Here is a 23235-nt window from a genome sequence, read left to right on the forward strand (position 1 = left end):
TAATTTCGCTGAGGTAAGGTTCAGTAGCTCAAGCTGTTCTTGCGAAGTCTTGACGACTTAATCCAAAAATAGTTATCATAAGTAAATGGTTCTCGGATTCAAAATTGCAAATCTAATAAATGTAACTTAATATTTACAACCTCTTCGGTAGCATTATTGATATCAAGAATATTCAACAACAAACACAAGACAAAACCGGACATCCAATGGTACATAAAGAAAATGTGCATTTCAAACTACATAGATCATTTGTCTTTACTTTAAAGTTCGATTTTAAATTACGCATATGATTCGAAGTTCCAAGACATAGGGGATGGGATAGAAAGCACACATGGTTAGAAGTACTGTACTCACGTTCCACTTCACGTCCTCATCACTGTTCTAAACTGGATGGAATCAGAAGAAGATCCTGATATGAACACGGTAGCTTGTCCAGGATGTATGTCAGTCCCTGGACGCTATGCCGTGGCCATTGCATTGATGCACTTATACATTCAGCATGTAGTCCCTTACACTGTACTGCAAACGCCTCAGGGAATTATTTTTCATTGAACTGGTCATAGAGAATTCCTATTGGTGCTTGTTACTTGCCCATCTAGCCTGTCTCTGGTTGGATGAATGGAAAATTGTATATACTTTTTATAGGTTTCCGAAAAGTGCACTGCGTACTGAAGCTTTGGACAAGATATATGAGCAACATACCACGGAGACGGCGTGGCTTTCATTCAGTGTTTAGTAAATTCTCGGGCAGACTACCAAACTCCCCAAATTCTGTCTCTGCGGAACTCTACTTCCCCCAAATTCGCTTTCACTCTCCTGAACATTGAGCCACAACTGTTGGAGATTGGTTGCGTTCAGGTTTTTGTGTAACGATTACTTTCCAGAAGAAAATAAAGTTGCATCTTAATGTATTTGCTTTAGTTTCAACAAGGACTCTGCGCGATTCTGGGTAGCCAGCGCCCCCACCCGTCAACAAAAAAATCAACACAATTAAAACATGTACTGAGAATCGTCCATCATTCCTCCACAAAGAAAGGTTAAAACTGGAGCCATGATCCATCTTCTGGGTCAATCGAAACATTAACCCTTTCTTCTTTCCCCACGCGAAAATGATCGATGCGCCGGCATTTCAATATAAAAACAAAGATCTGCCAAATAACAAAAATGCAAAATTATTTTAGAAATCTTTGCACACTAGCAGTCGAGCGACCCCAGTATATTCTACTGGCAGTGAGCTCAAGCTGACGAATTGTCTTCCGCTTGCGATTTCCCTCAATCCCAAATTCTGGAATGTAGAGAAAGGGAAGTTTGGTTCGCTCCCCTTTACCCGACTGATATTTCTAACGGGGAGATGCAGTGAAGAAAACTGGTGGGGAAAAGACACATTTCAGGAAGGATGGTTGTTCTTTAGATAGAATAAATTGATACATTTCAATTTGTGCATTTGCAATTTGATTACATTTGGCGTTTTCAGAAAGCAAGGAATTAGAACTTTAACATTTGTAACAAACCTCCAAAATTTCCCCGGGATAGTGAATAAAATGTACTTTAATACACGAAATACCGCCTAGTGACCACATAAACAAATCGCATATGCCAATGTGATATTTCGGTTTCTAACACATTTTACAATATCACCTTTTAATATTAGTAGCCATGTTTATCTTAAGGATCTACTGTATTTGTAATGTCACTTTTGTATTGACCTAACAGAGTTCCAAATATACAATGCAACAGTTCTTTCATCTCAGTGTGCATTTAAAACTCCTTCATTGTGCATTGTTATCTTGAGTGTCCAACAGCAACCTAACATCCAGACGAATTGAGTGCAGTTTTGCCCAGAGAAAGTACCAATGGGAGTGTACGGGCACAAAGAGTATTGCCAGCGAGTAAAGAAAAGAAAACCAAGAGATCTCTAAGCGATATAAATGGTAACCAGGTAGTAAACTAAAAGGCGAGGCCAAGCATAGACTGAAAAAGTAACGTTTGCAAAGGTGAAGGGAACGTGGAATAGAATATTAAATAAACAATGACCAGGGAGCTCGGAATCAAAATAATCAGCAAAGAAAAACGGTTGACGTGAATAAAACCTTATTGTGGGCATATCATTTGAAACGAACTGCCTCAATGTTTGAAGATTGCAGATCCAATTGTGGTTTTCAGGAGGGGATAGTTGAAGACACAAAGGAATTATAGCGGAGACTATTCTGCCCATCGGGTCTATGCCGGTTCAGAGCAACGCCATTTCTCGCACTGCTTTCTCACTGCGACCTATTCTCTCCGCATTCCCATAAAATTCCACGCTTCCCCCTCCCAAAACAATCTGTTACCAACCCACGATGGACAATTAATCTAGCTCACGTTTTGGGGATGTGTGGGAGAAACCCATATGCGCTAACTCCACACGGACAGCACCGGAGTTGTTGGGGGCCGTGAGGCAACCGTGCGGCTGTACGGAGCTATGGAAATATACTAATGGAACCGACAATGTAATTTATCTATCGCTGAATGGAGACTTCGGGAAAAATCTTCTGTCCCAAAGTAACAAGTCATCCGCCACTTCCCCCCCACAAACACACCTTACTCTCAATTCCCCCTGGCCTCGCATATAGATCCTTTCCTTTCTCCCCCTCCTCCATCTGCTGAACTTTCCCTCCCTATTCATCCCTCTCCTCCCTTTTTGATCCTTCAGAAATCATTTCCTTATCATATTCCAGATCACCAGCCTTGGTCAATCTATCCACCCATCCATCCATCAGGGAGAATGGTGTCTACTCTGCCATACAATCATGGCTGATCTATCTTTCACTCTCAATCCAATTCTCCTGTCTTCTCCCTATAACCCCTGATACCATTACCAATCAAGAATCTGTCAATCTCCACCTTAAAAATACCCAACGACTCGGCCTCCACAGCTGCCTGTGGCAATGATTTCCACAGATTCATCGCCCTTTGACTAAAGAAATACCTTCTCACTTTACCAAAATCTTACTGAAGTCATGCTAACCGGCCTCTTTTGCATCACGTCCTTCTTGAACAGCAGAGTAACATTTGCAATTTTCCAGTTCTCTCGAATCACTCCTGACAATAGTGATTATTAAAAGATCACCACCAATTCCTTCATAATCTCCATCATATTATGGTCACTACCTTCTTTACCTTAAGCTCCCTAATCAAATCCAGGTTGTTACACAATACTAAATCCAGAATTGCCTTTTCCCAAGTAGGCTCTACTACAAGCTAATATGTACTCTCCAAATTTCTTGTCTTGGAACCTAGCACAATCTGTTTTTCCCAGTCTCCCTGCAAATTGAAATCCCCCATGACCACTGTAATATTGCCATTCTTACATGCCAATTGTATCTCCTGATGTAATTTGTTCTCCACATCCAGGCTACATTTCAGGCATGCATATAATTCCCATCAGGGTCTTTTTACCCTTGCGATTTCTTAGCTCTACCCACAAGGATTCTACATCTTCTGATTCTATGTCACCCCTCCTAAACACTGAATTTCATTCCTTACCAGCAGAGTTACCCCACCCCTTCTGCCCACCTCTCTGTCTTTTCGGTTGGATTTGTCGCCACTACCAGTAACTTGTTCGACCTGCAACTTGTTCTTTTGCTCCAAATTTCAGCATTTGCAGTCTCCAATGTAATTTGGGAGACAGACAGGAAGGGATTCGACAAACAATTTGAAGAGGTAGAATTTTAAAACTGAAAGTTTTGTTGGTCAGTGACATAGGAGAAGTACAGAAAGAGGGTGGGAAGTGGGTGAACTGGACAGTACTAGTTAGGCAAGGAAAAGACAGGCACCAAAAAGGGAGATTAATAGGTAGCCTGGTAATAGAACAGATACCTGGTTGCAAACTCGACTGCAATCAAATAATTCATCTGTGATGAACAATGATCTGTACCAGTAACAACAATATTAGGCCTGTCTGCGAGTAAAAATCCTTCTTCCACATCCATTCATATTCTCACTCTCATTATCTCAAGACATGAATTTGGAAAATATTTTTTTCTGTACTTTTGTTCATATAGTTTCCAATTTATGATGATTGTTATTGAATTAACATTGAATTCTGTAACAAGAAACAATGGCAGTTTGTATTTTTTTGTAATGACTGGATGTAAGACAAACTTCAAATTATTGAGTTGTGCCAACACTTGTGAAAATGATTGCATAGTGGGGCAAAATGCATCTTGAGGAATAGCCCTCATATTGTGTCTGGGTACAACCCAACAGTGTGAACATTAACATTTCCAATTTCTGGTAATCCCCTGCCCCCTTATCCATTTCTCTCTGTTTTTGATTTACTCAAGAAGGTAGGAGACAGAGAGTTTGGTAGAATTGCTTCACAGACGGGAGATTTGTAACAAGTGGTGTGCCACATGGATTGGTGCTGAGGCCTCTGTTGTCTGCTATTTATGTTCCTCCTGCGTATTTTACAACCCAATCTGCACATCAAAGACCACCCTCCCCCTTACCTGCCATACTTTGTCCAGTCATTCCTCTCTGCCAGCTTTCTCCCCCACCCCCAGTGAGTCTGAAAAAGGGTTCTAACCCGATACATCACCCATCCATGTTCGACAGGGATGCTGCCTGACCGCTGAGTCGCTCCAGCACTTTGTGTCTTTTAAGGTTGAAGATTAAATGGGAAAGGGAATTTAGGAGCAGCAAGGGGTGCTGCATGTATAAAACAGGCTGTCCAGAAGAAGAGATGATACAATTACAACATTCAAAAGACGCTTGGACACGTAGATGAATAGTAAACGTTTCAAACTGATTTTGGGACTAACGTTTGGTCAGCACAACGAGTTGGACAAAAGGGCCTCCTTCAATGCTCTTGAGCCCATCTGTCCACTGCCCATCTTCCAACCATGCCGTTTCCATCTGTCCCCCGTTCTTTCCCCAGTTAGTCTCTGTGATGTCTTACTTTCTTATCGGATTCCATCATCAACAGTCCTTTGTGGCCTCCAACTATCTCCTTCAGCCTTGATTATTATCTCAACGCCTCCATCTCCTAACCTGACCAATTTGCCTACCAACCCCTCCTCACCTGGGTCCACCTGTCACTTGACAGCCCTTGCCTCCCCCATCCTTCTTGTACTGGCTATCTCCCCGCCTTCAGTGCAGATGAAAGGTGTTGATCCGAAACCTCGCCTCTCCATGTCTCTCCGCCCCATTGTTTTTTGTTGTTGTTCCTTTTAGACCAAAGCGAAGATCCTATAGCAAACCAAAGATCCAAAAGGATATTCATTTTAGACTGCACCGCTTGCCCCGCAGTGCGAAATTGTATTTCCGGGTAATGTAGGCAAATATTTCCGGGTGAGACGGGCAGAAAATGGGCGCCAAGAAGGAGGGAGGAGATTGTCCGAGTTATTTACGTCCGGAAAACGTGGTTTCCTCAGCCCTTGGCGGGTAGTCGAGTTTGAATAGACACCGACCTCGGGATATATTTTTCAGCGGCACAATGATAAAAACGGAGAAGGTGCTGCACCTGAGGAGCTGTAAGGGGAGGTCTGTGCGTGTTGTGAGGGAGCATTACCTGCGGGAGTCGGTGCCATGCAACAGCTGTTTGTGCGAGGCTCAGTGCCACAACGGTAAAGCACGGGGACGGGGGGGATTCAGCCGAAACGTAAATGCTCGCGGCAAGTGTTGAACTCAAAGACTACGTAAAAACAAAAAGCTGCTTATTATGCTGGAAATATTCAGCAGTGTGGCAGCATCTGCTGAGAAAATGATGATTATTTAACCTGAACTCAAATACCGTTCTTGTGTCTTTCAGGTGACCCCAAAGAGTTTACAAGTACTAAAGTGCTTTCATGCAATTACCGTTTTAATATTACAAGTGCAAAACAATCATGATCCCACGAAGCACAATGCATTGAGGATTAGCTAGGTTGTTTTGGTGATGGTGTTTGAGGAATAAATGTTAGTTGCTGGTGCTTATTCTTTAAGTACCATTGCGGAATCTTTTCTATCCAAGAGATCGACTGGGACCACGTAAAACATAGCACCCCTCAGTACTCTCACAATCCTATTGTAGAATGTGATCATAAATTATCATAATCTCAATGGCTTATGTCATGACTTAGAGGTTACTGCTGCCATGGCTGACACAATATTAACTTAAAAAACATGTAAAAATTGACTGATTAAAACATTTCTAATAAGGAAACAATATGCATTTGCAGCGTATCTACAAAGAAGCTGTTTAACTGATCTATCTGGCAAATGTAAGATTAATGCCCCATTTGAAAATCAGTTATTTTACTCTGCAGCTAACCTGTTGGTTAGTGTCGTTTTAATTTTTTTAATTTGCTTACACTTTGTTCTATATTAACTTAATGTTTCAGAAGGGAAATTGCTGTCACAAAGTGCAACACATTATGTGATACCTGACTGGAAAGTGGTGCAAGATTATCTGGAGATACTTGAGTTTCCGGAGTTAAGAGGGATTGTCTTCATGCAGACAGCCTGTCAGGCTGTCCAACACCAGAAGGGACGCAGGTTAGTGCTGGTTCTTTTTCTTTAGATTGTATGATGGTTCTAAAAATTACATAAAATGTAGGATAGTCAGTGCTTGGAAAATAAATAGCTCCAGACTAACTGACCTCCACTTTGCATCTATAACAGCAAAGCAATGTACACACTATTTTTAGTTTAAGTATTTAAATAATTTGGATTCCAGTATTCACGTTTATGTACAACTCATAGCCAATATAATAAAGAAAAACAAGTTGGCAGTTGGAGAGATTAAGAGGGCCGGCAAAAATGACCTAGAAAAAGATGTTAAAAGGTTGAAGCAAAGCAAGCATTTACAGAAAAAATATTATTGTGAGATCGGGCAACAAAGGCAGGGGAGCAGGGAGAAGAGAAGGGACGTGACTTGAATAAAGAATTTTAGCTTACAAGTGGTAAATTACAGAGGATGTTACAGAGATGAGGAGCAAGGAAATAGTTGGTTATTTGAACAGAAGGTTGGGTGTCATGCCATGCGCAGTAGAATGACACAGCCAGTGGAACTGCTGCCTCAAAACTCTGAAGGACTGGGTTTGATTCTGAACCCTGGTGCTGCCTGTGTGGAACTTGAATGTTTTCCCTGAACACATGATTTTTCTCGAGGTGGTTTGGTTTCTCCAACATCCCAAAGATATGGAAGTTGAAAGATTAATTGGCCACTGTAAATTGCACAGGTGTAAGAGTGTAATGGAATCTGGGGGGTAGTTTATGGGAACAGATTACACGAATAAATATTGGGAAGAATCAGATTGCTCTGGAGCTGTTTTGAGCCAAATGGCTTCTTTCTATATGGTGTTGAAAAATGGAAATAAATGTGACATTTCTGAAGTGAGAGATGGAGAGAGCAGTTAATGTAGATGGACAAGGAACAGAGTAACGATGTAGTTATGGGTTATAACATTTTTTGAGAAAAGAAATTATGGAGAGTAGAGAATGTGAGTTTACATGTTAGATAACTGTTTTAGAGGCGAGAGAGTAAGGATTAGTATTTTGCATTGGTACATGGAAGATGGGATACAGTGTTACAGAGCTGGAAGTAAATAAGGGAATGGGTTCAATTACAATGCCAGGTTTTATTATGTCTGTTAAGTATGCAGGCAGGAGTGGATAAATACTGTAAATGGAATGCTTATGTACCAATTAGGATCAGGAGAAGTTCCTGAAACCTACTGAGGCATATAGTAAGATTAAAGTGTTTTTATTGTAGTCTGAACTATGCGTTCCCATGCATGTTTTATAACCATTCGCCCATGCTTATCAAGAATCTGTTTACTGCCATCTTAAAAATTTTCTAAGACTTTGCTTTTACCACTCTCTGAGAAAGAGAGTTCCAAAAACTCATGGCCTTCAGAAAAATAAATTTAACCACCTGTCCTGAGAAGGTAACCCCTCATTATTAAACCGTAACTGCTGGTTCTAAATTCATCTTTAAGAGGATACTAGACCAAGGGGGACCCATTGGGTCCCGTCCCCTCAACGCGCGGTTTGCGGGGGGGCCTGCGGTGTCACACACACACACACTAACCACCCCCCAAACACACGGGGGGAGCGGGTAGACGGGGGTAGAGGGAGGGGGAGATGGAGAGGGGAGGGAGATGGAGAGGGGAGGGAGAGGGGGGAGGTGGAGAGAGAGAGAGGAGGGGGGATGAGAGGGGGAAAGGGGGAGAGAGGAGAGGGAATGGGGAGAGAGGGGAAGGGAAGGGGTGGAGGGGAGGGGAGAGGGGGTTGGAGGAGGGGAGAGCGGGGTTGGAGGAGGGTAGTGGGGAGGGGGGAGGGGGCAGAGGGTGGGAGGGGGAGGGAGAGAGAGGAGGGGAGAGAGGGAGGGAGGAGGAGAGAGAGAGTAGAGGGGGGAGGGAGAGGGGAGAGAGAGATTAAGAGAGAGAGGGAGAGAGAGAGAGAGAGAGAAAGAGAGAGAGAGAGAGCGAGGAGAGAGAGAGGGAGAGACACACACACAGAGAAATAGAGAGAGAGAGGGGGGAGGGGGGGGAGGGGGGGGGGAAGGAAGCTATGCGGGGGGCAGTTAAGGGTGGTGGGCGGAGTAAAAAAAACTCAGGAAATAATTAACCAAATTTTCAGATGAGGAGATTTTTGAGTTCATGAGGTAAATGGCGACCGGAAAATGTTAAAATTTCACCGTTACCGCATCGGGTTTTGGAGGAGATGTGACTGACAAGAAAACAAACAAACGCACAAAGAGAGTTTTATATAATAAATTATATGATGCAATTTTGCAGCTGCCCTTTCAAAACCCCTTAGGGTCTTGTTTGTTTCCATTCTCCCTCCCTCTTCTCAATTCCAGGATATTAAGGCTCGGCCAGTCCAACCATTCCTCAGAAGACTTGCCTGTTAAATAAGGAGAAAATGGTATTCTAAATATTGGCTCAGTGTTGCACTGCATAACAAGTGCAATTTCCCTCTTTTGTAATAAATTCTTGTTCAACAAATCACAACAAACGTTCTACAGGTATTAGCTTTTCAAATTACTCACTATATCATGCACTTGGGATACCAAAATCCGTTTCTATACAATCTTTCACCATTTAGGCAATAAGCTTTTTTATTTTTTCTGCCAAAATGAAAAATCTCAAATTTTCCCACATGATAATCAAGATTTTTGCAATTGGATTAACCTATTATCCCCTCGTAACCACGTCGTCTCCCCCTCAAATTTACTTTCCCACCTTTCCTTGCGTCATTAACAAATTTAGCATTATACATCTTTACTGTTTATATACATCATAAATGTTGAGGCCCTGCTACTGAACCTGGTAGCACATTACCTTGATGCCCAGAAAATGGTTATTAATGCTTATTTTGGTTTGTATTCGCCTTTCAACTTTCAATTTTCTGTCCAGGCAAATGCACAGTGAGCTTTAATGTTCCTCATTAACCTTTGATGTGGCACCTTATTAAACAACCTGAAAATCTAGGTAGAGTACATTTCTTTACTTCTTCTTAGAACTCCAGTATATAGGTCAAACATGATTCCCCTTGTCTTAAGCCATGATGGCTTTGCCTATTACCTCGATATTTTTTCAAAATACTCTGATGTAACATCTTTGATTAAAGCTTCTACCATTCTTCCTATGACAAATGTTAACCAAGTTTTCTACGCAATCTATGGTATTTTGTAAAAACCAGCAGGGAAGAAGCTGACCAAGACCTGGAGACTTGTCAGCCTGCAGCTCATTGCTACTAAGTTCTGAAGATTTTAATTTTCTGAGTTACCCTCCCTTTAATTTCTGATTAATGGAGAATCCATACAGAAAGTGAAAACTGATCTAAATGCCTGTTTCGTTCTTCTGCCATTCATTGTTTTTTATTATTAATTCTCCGTTTCTGCAAGAACAACATTCTATTTTCTTTTTTATTCTTTTAAAAATCTACAGAAACTATAATTTTTGGATTTCTGGCTAGCTTCATCTTACACTCTCATTATACTCTAATTTTATTTGTAATCTCGTAATTTTAATTTAATTTATATTTCTTTCTCTTTAAGTTTGATCCTACCTTTAACTATTTTGTCAACCACAGACAGTGGTCCTTTCCGTGGGATATTTTTTTCATATTCTATGCATTCTCATAAATCCTCTTAAACGTTGTGACTGATTCTTTGAACTGATTTGCTAGTTCATCTTGAGTAACTCTGCTTTTGTGCCCTTTTTTAAGTTTAAACTGTTGATCATGGACTCATTTATTTCCCCTTCAGACTGAATGCAAAATGCAAACATTTTATGATTTTTGCCTTCACCATGAGCTTTAATGAATCCTCATTATACAATATCACGCCTCGTATAGCTGCTCTTCAGTTGTCTCCAGAATGCACTGTTTTAAGAAACTATCCCAAACTATTCTGAGTGCTTGTCATCCAGTCTACATCTGCCCACCTGAAGTTTCTGGTCTACATGTAGATCAAAATCCTCTGCAATTATAACCGTGCTTGCCAGTGGTTCTCAATATTTCTTCTTCTGCACCCTGTCCCACTGTGTAGGCACTGTTAGAGGACCTCTACATCTTTCCGAAATGACTTTTTCTCTTCATTATTAATCGTATCAAACCAAACCATATCTACAACTTGGTTTCCTGATCTTAGAACACCCCTCTTGTTGAAAGAATATCATTAATTAACAGAGCCACACTCTACTTTTCTCGGCTCACCATCCTTCTTAGATCTTGTGTACTTGCTGATATTTCAGTCCGAATTTATATCCTCCTGCAGCTATTTCAGTAATAACAATCAGCTCGTTTATTTCTTTTCATTTTCTTAGCTGAACTGCTTTGTTTTGAATATTATGTGCATTTAGTTACAGAGCCTTTAGTTTTACCCTTTTTATTACTTTTCTTATCTAGAGAATCAAGTCAAGAGTGTTTTATTGTCATATGTCCCAGATAGAACAATGAAATTCTTACTTGCTGCAGCATAACAGAATATGTAAACATAGTACATAATGGGAGGGAGAAAAAGTTCAGTGTGTGTATATATATACATGCACATATATTCAATAAACAAACAATTATAGTGCAATAATAATAATAATAGTCTATTGTAATTCAGAGCTTGTTTGTATTGTCGTGTTTAATAGCCTGATGGCTGAAGGGAAGAAGCTGTTCCTGAACCTGGCCGTTACAGTTTTCAGGCTCCTGTACCTTCTTCCCGATGGCAATAGTGAAATGAGTGTGTGTGGCCAGGGTGGTGTAGGTCTCTGATGTTGCTGGCTGCCTTTTTGAGGCAGCTACTTCGATAAATCCTTTCGATGGTTGGGAGGTCAGAGGCAGTGATGGACAGGGCAGTGGTCACAACTTTTTACAATCTTTTCCGCTCCTGGACGTTCAAGTTGCCAAACCAGGCCATGATGCAACCAGTCAGTATGCTCTCTACTGTGCACCTGTCGAAGTTCAAGAGAATCCTCTTTGACATACCGAATCTCCATAATCTTCTCGGGAAGTAGAGGCGCTGATGAGCTTACTTTGTAATTGCATCAGTTTGCTGGGTCCAGGAATTTGAAGTTTTTGACTCTCTCCACCATCGTCCCATTGATATAAACAGGATTGTGGATCCTCATCCTTCCTCTTCCAAAGTCCACAATCAGTTCCTAGGTTTTACTGATGTTGAGAGCCAGGTTGTTGTGCTGGCACCATTTGGTCAATCGGTCGAACTCACTTCTATACTGACTCATCACCATCTGTAATTCGTCTTTACTCAGACTCACTCTTATCCCTTGTGTCTCAGCCTGTTTTTATTGTTTTCCTTTTAACATATTCATTTCCTTAATAACCTTGATATGAAAAAACCTTGAATGCTGAAATGGTCAACTTGCTTCCATTTTTGCTCACCACTCAGTTGTAACTCATAAGTACAGGTCAGTTTTATGGCTCTTTGCAATAATTCCAATAATTCACCGTCTCTAAGAACAAAACAATTTATTAACCGTTTTAATTATGCAAGTTATCATTAAATTAGCCTCATATATTTCTGCTGCATATTAGTTATATATGTTGAGCATTAAGCTGAGGTTCCATGATTACTTTTGAGCTCATCCACATTGTGACCCCATTATGAAATAGTTATGTTTTTCTTTTACTTTTTCGATTGTATCATTTTTTACACTTGTCCATATTAAATCTTATTTGTTGTTTGGAACTCCGATATATGTTTTAATTTGTTTGGTAATTTACAATATGCAATTCTAATTTCACATTGCTACCCGTTTCTTAATATCATTAATTATTAATTTGATTAATAGCAGTTGAAGCACAGACCTTTGATTTTTTTTCCCACCATTAATTTATTTAACTCCAACAAATAAATATTTGCTACTTAAATTGATTTTTGTCCACTCTCATAATTTATGCTGAATTCCCAGAGATTTACATTTACATGTAGAACTTTGTCAGAGGCCTTTTGGAAGTCTGATTGGTGTTTCTCCTTCTGAATCCCTTTGGCTTTATGATGAATGTAAAATAATGATCACTTTGATTGAAAAAGCATTACATTTTCCAAAATCCTGTTTTTTCTTATGGAGATGCAATATTTGTTCTGTTGAAATGGAGCCTAGCAAGATTTTTCAAAATGTTACTCTGTTCCATTCTATTAATTCTTTTGCCAGTAGCTTCCAGCTAAAGAACGTAGGGAGCCAAGCTTAACTTCTGTCAATTTTCTAAATTTAATGCTATGTTGAAGACTGAATGAAGGTGCCATCTGTGAACATGGAAAATTAGGGCACTTTTTTCAGGTAACTTATCAGAAAGATATCTTGGGACATTGCACTATTTTCCAAATTTGAATTGTGAATTTATCCTCGGAATTCTCTACAAGGCAGATTGTTCAAATCATAGATTATTTGGAACTTCTTTTTGTTGGTAGCCATCAATTCTGTCATATTGTCACATTTATTTCTAACACTCAATAGCTTGCCAAGGCTAAGTAAAGTTCTCTCCCTCTCTCCCTCCCTCCCCCCTGTGTGTATGGCAGGTGGTTAGTGTGCGTGTGAAGCCGCAGACCCCCCCCCCCCCCCCCACAACCGCACTTTGAGGGAACGGGACCCAGCGGTCTCCCCTCCCTCCCCTCGCCCACCCTGTCTGCCCTACTCCCCTCCCTACACTCCCTACCCCCTCCCCCCCCCGTGTGTGTGTGGGGTGGTTAGTATGTGTGTGTGAAGCCGCAGCAAAACCCCCCCCCCCCCCCCCCCCCCCCCCCCCCCCCCCCCCCCCCCCCCCCCCCCCCCCCCCCACCCCCCCCTGCGTTGGGGGAAAACAGACCCAGTGGGTATGCACTTGGTGTAGTGTTCCATAAAAGCCAATATTCCAAACCACATTTGTCTTCATTCTGCTCATCTCCCATCACTTGCAGCTCTGACAACCTATCTACCTCTGCCCTCTAGCATCTTAAATTTAAAATTACTACTTTGGCTTTCAAACTCTGGCTTTCTAATTGTCTGTCACTTCCTACACTCCATTGGTCGTAGGGCGCCTGCTCTTGATATTTTCCTTAAATTTCTCTCTTTCCCCACATTTTATTTTGTAAAACATTATCTAAAATGCATTATGTGATTCATTTATTTGCACCCTCATCTAAACTCTAGAGCCTGCCGTTCTGTACTCTCACCATTATGTTTGTAGTGTCCAGTGGAAGGACTTAAAATAAATTAAATGTGGTTTATAAAGGTATTATATTATTGTGAGGCTTCATTTGAACCGGGCAAATTAAAATTTGTTATGAGGTAATAGTATTCAATAGAAGCTGCTTGTATGTTGCCAAGCAGTCTGATTAAACAACCTCTAATTTGGGTGCTGACGGTGTAATGATACAGCACCCAGAATTAGTGCAAAAAGAACATTGGGGTAGGCCATCCAGCCATTCGAGCCTGGTCTGACATCTACCTCAGAAATAGGTGCAGAATCGCTGAGTCCTTGTGCTATACGCCTTCCTTGCTCTTGAGATCAAAACCTTATTTATAAAAAGGCTATTTTCCCTGTTAATCATTTTCTATATCAATGTTGTTTTCGAGCAACTTGTGTAATAGCCCACTTGGGTCACCTTGAACATCAACACCCAATCTCACACTTTCATAAACACCTTTTCTCCTCATGTCCTCGTATGTATACCAAAGTAGATAACCTCACATTTTTCAACCTACATTTCTAATTCCACATTCTCAGCTGCTCTTTCAGCTTCTCCTTATCTGCTCTGACATCGTCCATACTCACAGTTTCACGTAGTTCAGTATCATCAACAAATTGAGAATCGAGGCATTTGAAGTATTTTATTCATTTCTGGTCGCCCCATACCAAGTAGGATGTGGACGCTTTGGGGAGGGTGCAGAGGTGATTTATCAGAATGCTGCCTGGATTAGAGGGTATTAGGTGTAAAGAGAGGTTGGATGAATTTGGATTATTTTCTCTGACATGTTGGAGGTTGAGAGGAGACCTGATGGACGATTACAAAATTATGAGAGATATAGGTAAGATAGACAGTCAGAACCTTTTTTCCCAAATGCCAAATACTAGGGGGTATAACTGTTAAAGGATTAAAGGGGATGTGATAGGCAAGTTATTTTACACAGAGTGGTAGGTGCCTGGAAACATGTGATAGTGTGTTTAACATGCATAAAGAAACTTGAACATGTAGGGAATGGGGGAATATGGAGATGCGCAGGCAGAAGGGATTAGTTTAATTTGGCATCATGTTACACATTGGCTGTATGGCCTGTTCCTGTATTGTACTGGTTTATGTTCTATTTCTTTGTCCACCTTTTCTGAAAATTCCTCCCAATACTCCGGTCTTGTGCTATTTCTGATAATGCTATAAGCCTCTCCCTTGGATTTAATGCTCTTTAATTTCACCTGTCAGTCACAGATGGATCACACTTCCTATTGGGACTTTGAGCCTTATTGGATATTTTGCAAAAAATAAATACTTTATTTCTGCATCACTTTCAAACTTATCAAATTCTATTACTTTTGTTGTCATTCTTTGCCAAAGATCCCTCAACAACGGGTTATCAGGTAACCCTTTCTCAATGCACAAAACATGAACCAAGTGACCTAGTTTTCTCCTTAACATGTTGAGGTAAAAAGTATCCAGTGTGTACTCGGGAATTCATTTTCCAAGTTAATACAGTAAATTTGAGTAGTCCAGTCTACAAGCAAGTTAAAGTCTCCCATGATTGCAACAACACTACTATCACATGCACCTCCAGTTTCCAGATTCATTCCTCCGCCTATACCTACCTGATCTCCTGGTTGCCAAACACTTTAACTCTCCCTCCCATTCCCACACTGACCTTTCTGTTCTGGGCCTCCTCCACTGTCAGTGTGAATTGGAGGAACAGCACCTCATATTGCACTTGGGCAGCTTACACCCCAGTGGTATGAATATTGATTTCTCTAACTTCGTAACCTTTGCTTTCCCTCTCTCTCTCCATCCTTCCCCCTTCCTAGCTCTCCAACCGGTCTGACTGTCCCCCTGATTAATTTTTATCTCTGTATGCTTTGTTATCATCTTCTCCTAGCTAACAAAGATATTTTCTAGATTTTTCCTTGATATGCATCCCCTTTGATGTCTCGTTTTCACACCTTACACGTCCTTATCTCTGTCTCCCTCTCCTCTGACTCGCAGTCTGAAGAAGGGTCTCAACCCGAAATGTCACCTTTTCCTATCCAGAGATGCTGCCTGTTCCGCTGAGTTATTCCAGCACTTTGTGTCTATAATCAAAAACTTGTCCCACCCTGGTCATTCCTTGTTCTGCCTGCTCCTGTCCAGAAGAGATACAGGAACTTGAAAGCATGAACTACTAGACTCAGAAACAACGACATTCCTTCTATTTCCAGGCTTCTGGTCTTTCCACGTTAGGGTACTGTTCGTTTCACCTCTATCCCATTGTGAATATTGATCTTTATTTATGAATTTGATGCAATGCTGAGAACTATATTCTGAAGTCTGTATTGGATAGAATGCAAAACAAAGCTTTTCACTATATCTTGGTACACATGACAATAATAAACCTAAACCTAAAAAGTGGGACCAAGCGCAAACTAGAGGAACTGAACTTTTTATTCTGTCTTGGTAGTGTACATCTCGACTGCATAAACATTAATTTCTCTAGTTTCATTAACCTGCTCCTCCTCAGTGCCTCTATGCACCCAGATCCTGCCAGAACACCCATCCCCTAGCTCCTCTCCCACCTAAACCATCCGCCCATTTACTCACACACTCTTCCCATCAGGTTCCCTACCTCCACTGTTCCCATCTGACCTCCCTTGTTTGGTCTCTTTCCACACCTTACCCATCAGATTTCATCATCTGAAGCCCTCAGTTGCCTCCACCTATCACATTGCAGCCTCTCTCATTATCTCCACCCCTCTCTCTCTCACCTGACTCAATCCACCTTTTCTCGCCAAGATCCACCTGCCGCATGTCACCTCTTGCCCCACTTCCCCTCACCTCTTTATACTGGCCATCTCCCCGCCATTATTTCAGTCCAGAGGCAGAGCCTCGACCCGAAAGGTCAACTGTCCATTTTCCTCCACAGACCCGCTGAGTTCTTCCAGCACTTTGTGTTTTGCACCAGTGTTTTGTTAGCATTTGCAATCGATTGTGTGTCTCTCGTAACACACAGCAGTTCTCCCAGTAACACTTGCAAACCCCTGTGCAAGGAGATAGGTTCTGGCTCTGTGAAGAGCAATCGGTTTGATGTTTACAGGTGCAACCTGTTTCAACAATAGTTCCAATGCCTCGGAGTGTAAAGTCTTCCTTTGGCACTATCTCTCCAGCCACACAATCATTTGCTTTATTCTCCTATGTCTTTACATATTGGCACAGGACACTGAGAGTAACCCTTAGATTGTCACCTATTGAACATCTTTCCTGGATCTCTAAGCTCTCATCTGTACCTCATTCCTCCTCCTATCCATGTGGATACATGGTTAAAACAAACTTGAAACCAGGAGATAGAGAAAATGTACAATTATTGATTTATTTATCCACAGTCAATAAAAAGTGTTTGGCTTTGGAGGTTTTTTTAAATAAATCGAAGTATTTAATAGTATTTTTCAATTTTCCAGAAGGTGTAAATGGTGAAACCCACAATCAGTTAAACTTACTAATGACATTTTGAGAACTTTTCCCTTGAGGACTGAGCGTCTGTTAAAAGCCCCAGGCTATTTTAATCAAAGCTGCTCAATTTAACAGATTGCTGTTCATTTTGTCCCTGTTGTTCACTTGATTCCCACTGTGTGTTATATGGATATCTGTGCCTGGGACCATTTTCTTTCTTTACTGTTTTTGTTGGAATATTTAAGGGTTGTAAGATTCTTCCTAACTCATTTTTGATTTATATAGAGGTTTAAGCTTGCCTCGTATATAGCATTATATGAAAAGGCAATTATGATTAAAGAAACAAAAAAAAACCCAGCATTTTGGATTTGCATAGTGTTTTATATTTCTGCCATTTCCTTGTGTCACAGGATAGAGGCAATTCAGTCCCTGGAGTCTCTGCCCAGCTTCAGCGTACACCCCTACTTCTCCCACTTAATTCCATGTAAACTCTCTCACAGACCCTTTGTTTCCCCCCAATTAACCCACCATCATGCATCTATGCCAGGGGCGATTCACGATAGCTAATTAACCAACCAGCAAGTCTGAACATGGAAGGAAACCCGAATAGTCACAGGAAACTCGGGCAGTGATAATAAATAACATGCAAACTCCACACGGGTAGCACCCAAGGACCCGAGTAGATAGACCTGTAAAGCAGTGTGGCTTTTTAATGTAGCTTCTCACTTCCATGAAGCTCCCAATTATAACAGCTCTGTAAAGTCAGTGTAAAGTCTTCTGCTAATTCACCAAATGTTATCAGAAGTCATAGAAGAATATCCTCTTTAACTTAATCTATTGTGGTGCTGAAATGTCAAATTATTTTTCCCCTTAATAGAAATCCATTGGTTTTGCTATTTTAAAGCTATCGATTGTTTGGATGATCAATTTATTTTCTAATTTAAATGTTCTGTCTTTTCCTGAAGGTCTATGAAGTTTTTAGAAGCATTGAGGTCACATTTATAATTTTGTTCAGGGTTTAAAAGACACTGATACTTCGGTATACACTTAAAATAAAACAGTGTGGCATAGTGGCGCAGCTGCTGCCTCACAATGCAAGAGACTCTAGTTCGATCCTGAACTCGGGTGCTATCTGTGTGGTGGTAACACTCCCTGTGGCCTCCCTGGGTTTCCTATGGCTGCTCCGATTTCCTCCCACATCCCAAAGACGCTCGGGCTTGTAGGTTAATTGGCCTCTATAAGTTACCCCTTGTGTGTAAGGAGTTGATGTGAAAGTGGATAACATAGAACTAGTGTGAAGCGGTGATTGATGGCCGGCATGGGCCGAAATACCTGTTTCCATGCTGTATAACTAAACACTTACAATTGGTGGCTGGAGATTCTAATATATTCTGGTACTGAGCTGAGTATTTATGTTGATCAAGTTGAAATCGAAAAGCTCATTACCTTCTGTCACTTTCCTTATCAAAATGTCAATATACACAGACCTGATCACATCTTTTTTACTTGTATGGATTTGCATCTTCAAACTACAGAGTAATGGGTAGTTTTACAGTATTTGTATGGATTGACATGAGTGAAGATAGTAATATTTTGCTTTCTACAGTCTCATACTACATTCCTTTACCTCTATTAGCTGACTCTCAACACCTCCTTGCATTGCATGACTATGCCTAAAGATAAAATATAATTGTTAAGGAGAATCTAATTAAATCCCATTCCACATTTAGTTCTTCTGATAAAATATATTGATTCTTACCAATAAGCACATTTCTTCTAAGCTAATGAGATTGTTGTAACTCCTTTATTTTGTTATAAAAACATTCTTGTATGGGGTTATTGTATCACCAAATTTATTTCCTGATTTTAGTTTGGTCTTTGATTCCTTAGCCAAGCTAATCAGGTACAGTTACAATACTTTTTCACAGCCTTTGACTTCAAGGCAGGCTTTGACTGGAAGTGACATCAAGATGCCATTTTTATTCATTTAAGGGATGTGTGCTTTGCAGGCTGAACTAGTATTTAATTACCCGTCCCTAATTGCCCTTGAGCAGGTAGTGGTGAGTTGTGCCTTAAACAGCTGCTCTTCTTGAGCTGTTAGGGAGATATTTTCAAGATATTGACCCAGTGAAGGTGAAGAAATGGATATATATTTCCAAGTCTGGATGGTGTATGGCTTGGAGAGAAATTGCAAGGTGACGATTCCTATGCTTTTGCTGCCCTTGTTCTTTGCTGCATTGATGTCAAGGGCAGTTACTCTCACTTCACCTATGGAGTGCAGCCCTTTTGTCCATGTTTGGACCAAAGTTGTAATGTCAAGAGTTGAGTGATTTTGCTGGAATACAAACTGAGCTTTTGCTATCCATCACTTTGTTGATGATCGAGAGTAGACTAACAAGACGGTAATTGCATGGGTCAGATTTGTCCTACTTCTAGTGGACAGTACATACCTGGGCAATTTTCCACATTTGTTGTAGTATTGGAACACTAGGCAAAGGGTGCAATAGGTACTGGAGCTGAAGCCTTCAGTACTATTGCCAGAATGTCAGGGCCCCATGCCTTTGTTGTACCCAATGCCATTTGCTAATGTCACATGGAGTGAATCGTTGGTTGAAGACAGGATTGCAGGGGTTAGATCGGATCTATTGATTAATTGTGCGACCGCTTAGCTCTGTCTATTGCATGTTGTTTATTCTCTTTGGTGTGCAAATAGTCCTATCTTGTAGCCAGGTTGATTTCTCATTTAGAGGTATACCCGATGCTGATCCTGGCATGTCCTCCTTCTCATTGAATCAAGGTTCATCCTGTGGCTTGATGGTGATGGTAGAACAGGGTTTATGCCAGGCCAAATGGTTGCAGATTGTGTTTGAGTATAATTTTGCTGCTGCTGATGACCCACAGCACTTCATGATTGTTCAGTCTTAAGTTGCTAGATTTGTTCACAATCTGCCTCATTTAGCATATGGGGGTGCAATACAACACAATGATAAAGATTAAGTCAATGGGCATCTAGGAGAAAATAATACAATGGATGGAGCCATAGCTTGCACAATGTAAGATGGTTGTGATTTTGGAGGTTGATTATACATCCCCATAAACATTACTGCAGGAATTCCTTGGGGTAGTGACCTAGGCCCAGCCATCTTCAGATCTTCAACAGAAATTCAAAAGGGCCAGCCACATAGCTACTGTGGCTACAAGACAAAGTTGTGGACTCGGTGTCAATGATTCATTGCATACCTTCCTGGTCTTTCATTGCACCAGATCGAATTCCTGGACCAACCTCCAACCACACTGAGGGAGTCCCTTTGCCAGAAGGACTAAACGATAGTCCCTTCACTGAAGGGTCATTAGGCCACTGACAGCATCCCAAATCTGTGATCTGTACTACCAAGGACAGAAGTAGCAGATGTATGGGAACACTGCCAACACTATGCACTCCTTCCCGTTGCATACCTTCCTGGTCTTTCATTGCACCAGATCGAATTCCTGGACCAACCTTCAACCACAGTCCCTTTGCCAGAAGGACTGCAGAAGTTCAAGAAGGTGGCTCATCAGCATCTCCTCAAAGTCAGTTAAGGATGGGCAATAAATGCTGGCCTTGTGAGTGACACTCAGATCCCAAGAACGAATTTTAGAAAAATGTGGTATATTGAATGCAGGCGAAAGAGTCATTAATAATTTGAGAGTGAAATATTTCTATCAATCAGGAGACAAGGTATTGCCTGTCGGGTTATGTTTAGCGAGGAAACTAGTGGAAAGCAACCTGACAAAGACTGAGACCTCTACCATGGTGAAATAGGGAAAATGAGATTAGTCACGAGTTCCAGCAACATTCCAGGCCATCTCTATGCAGTGGATTGAGAAAGGAAACTGAGGAATTAGGCTTCAATAATTTTCCTTTAAAATTTTCCTTTTAAACGTTCACAATGAAAGGAAGGAAAAACCATCCCAATAGCTTCTGCACAATAGCCATCTGTGACTAGCTACACCTTCGTCACAAGGGATTCAGCAGTTCAAGGAGGCAGTTTACTACCATCTTCTCCATAGCAATTTGAGATTGGTGATAAATAATGGCCTTAGTGATGCCCAGATCTAAAAAATAGAAGAAATGCCGTGTGTGTTGATGAAAGTGCTAGGAATATACTGGGAACAAAATTTAACTGTGGTGATGTCAATTGGCTCCACCTTCAGTGCAAAAAGGTAGGAATCTCATAGTTGTGATGGTGGAAGAATCGGAATGGAATGTTCTTTTTTTTAAATGAGCAATTATGGAAATACCATTGTAGCTGGCATGGTTGCATCAACAATTGTTTCATTGCAGGCAGTATAACAAGCTGCGGAACCTGCTGAGGGATGCTCGTCATGAATGCGTTATGTTCTTCAATGAATTTCAATTGTACTCGTATGTCCCGAGAGAGCAAGGAGAGTCTCTAGAAAAATGGCAGACCAGGTTTGTCTTTAAAATTCATTTTAATCTTTCTACCTGTTTAAGGATACTAATTATGGTAAAATATTCTACACTCATCTCGCTAGTCTTTAATTCACTCTGGCGCTTTAAAATATTTTGTAAAAAATGAATGGAAATATATTAATATATAATTTGGCAGAAAAACATTTAATTCAGTCTTGCAGAAAACAATTTGGAGTTGATCCAGAACCACTAGTGCTATCGCCAACTATCGAGCTGCTAATCTAATCAAGGATTGACACAGTTTATAGCTAAACTAAACTATTTTATGAAGATTTATAGTTACTAAGGCTGGAACAAGGCAAACTATTTCAAGTGGTTTTGTAACTGAGGAGAAAAGCGGCTATGAGACTGTGGTGCTCTTGGGCATCTTTGTCTCATTGAACTTTATTGCAGCTCCTGTCGTTTTTATGGTGGAATGTCACCTGCGGCTGACAAGAGCAATTATAGATGACTTTCGAATGATAAAGTCACATGATTATGTAGCAGTTGTGATGCATGGCAGGGAATGCAGAATGTGCAACATCTTGTTATGCTCTGGAAAGGTGGAGATTTATGGGTGAATTTGTACATATTTTAATGTTGCAATGTAAATTTTATTTTTATCCAAGTCAGAGGCATTTAACCAATATAAGATTTTTTTGTTTTGCTGGAATATATTTGGGAAATTGGGGGATGTTTGAAATTAGGAAAAAAAGATTCCTGAGCTTTTTCTGAAACTGATTGGTATTACAGTCCTGTCATGCTGTGGAAATATTTGAATTTTAAGTCATGCAAACAAAATTAATCAAAATGTTAATTATTTGTTCTAGGTGCATTTACTATGCCACAGTCTGGTATTATAATCATCTTGCAGGACTAATGCCAGTTGTTATGGTTACTGAGGATGCGGAAGCCATTCAGAAATATGGGAGTGAAACAGATGGAGTGTTTGTTGTATCATTTAAGGTAATAAATAGTCCAATGACATAGGACTGGAACCATTGAATGAACCAGAATATTGCTGTGAAATGGTGTGTCGAAATCTTACGAGACACTGTAGACAGTAGCTCTGGCACCAGTTTTAGGAAGATGGAGGAAATAGCAAAAGTGGGGATTATACCTTTGAACACTGGAGAAGGAATTAGTGTCCAAAGAGAACATTCCAGACAGCTCCATGTAGACCAGGTTGACTCGGTATTGGGTGAATGATTATTGTATTTTGTCTATTTTCCAGAAGTGCTAAGTGTGCCACAATCTTCAAAGCAAAATCCAGAAGCTCTTGAAACACAAAGAAGGATAGAACATTGAAAAATACAGCACGGGAACAGGCCCTTCTGCCTACAATGTCTGTACTGATCATGCTGCCAAGCTAGACTCATCTCTTCTGCCTGTGCAAGATCCATATTCCTCCAGTCCCTGCGTAACCATGTGCCTTTCAAAAAGCCTTGTAAATGCCAACATATTAATGGTTCCACAGCCACCATTGGCATTGCGTTCTGAGCACCCAAACGCAGGCTTGGTGATTGTTGTGCTGAACACCTTCGCTCAGTCCGTTTAGGCTTATGTAATATCCTGGTCACTGAACATTTTAACTCCCCCTCCCATTCCCATACTGGATTATTTCTACTTGCGTTTTTAAACAAAGGAACAACTCTCCAATCCTCCAGCTCCCTTGCCTCTGGCAATAAAAGATACAAAG

At 40.8% G+C, this 23235-nt stretch overlaps 1 protein-coding gene across 2 annotated transcripts in view; it reads left to right on the forward strand.

Moving 5' to 3' along the window:
- The first annotated feature begins 5329 nt into the window (after positions 1–5329).
- Positions 5330–23235, forward strand: part of dis3l (DIS3 like exosome 3'-5' exoribonuclease) — a 37667-nt gene continuing 19761 nt past the window's right edge. For both annotated transcript variants that reach the window (XM_055661344.1, XM_055661345.1), the window contains exons 1-4: positions 5330–5606; positions 6363–6516; positions 21408–21536; positions 22367–22502. In XM_055661344.1, the coding sequence (XP_055517319.1) occupies positions 5477–5606; positions 6363–6516; positions 21408–21536; positions 22367–22502 (549 nt within the window). In that variant the 5' untranslated portion in view covers positions 5330–5476. The remainder of the gene's footprint in view (positions 5607–6362; positions 6517–21407; positions 21537–22366; positions 22503–23235) is intronic.

This window comes from Leucoraja erinacea, chromosome 33 (genome assembly GCF_028641065.1).
Source record: "Leucoraja erinacea ecotype New England chromosome 33, Leri_hhj_1, whole genome shotgun sequence".
Taxonomy (NCBI): domain Eukaryota; kingdom Metazoa; phylum Chordata; class Chondrichthyes; order Rajiformes; family Rajidae; genus Leucoraja; species Leucoraja erinaceus.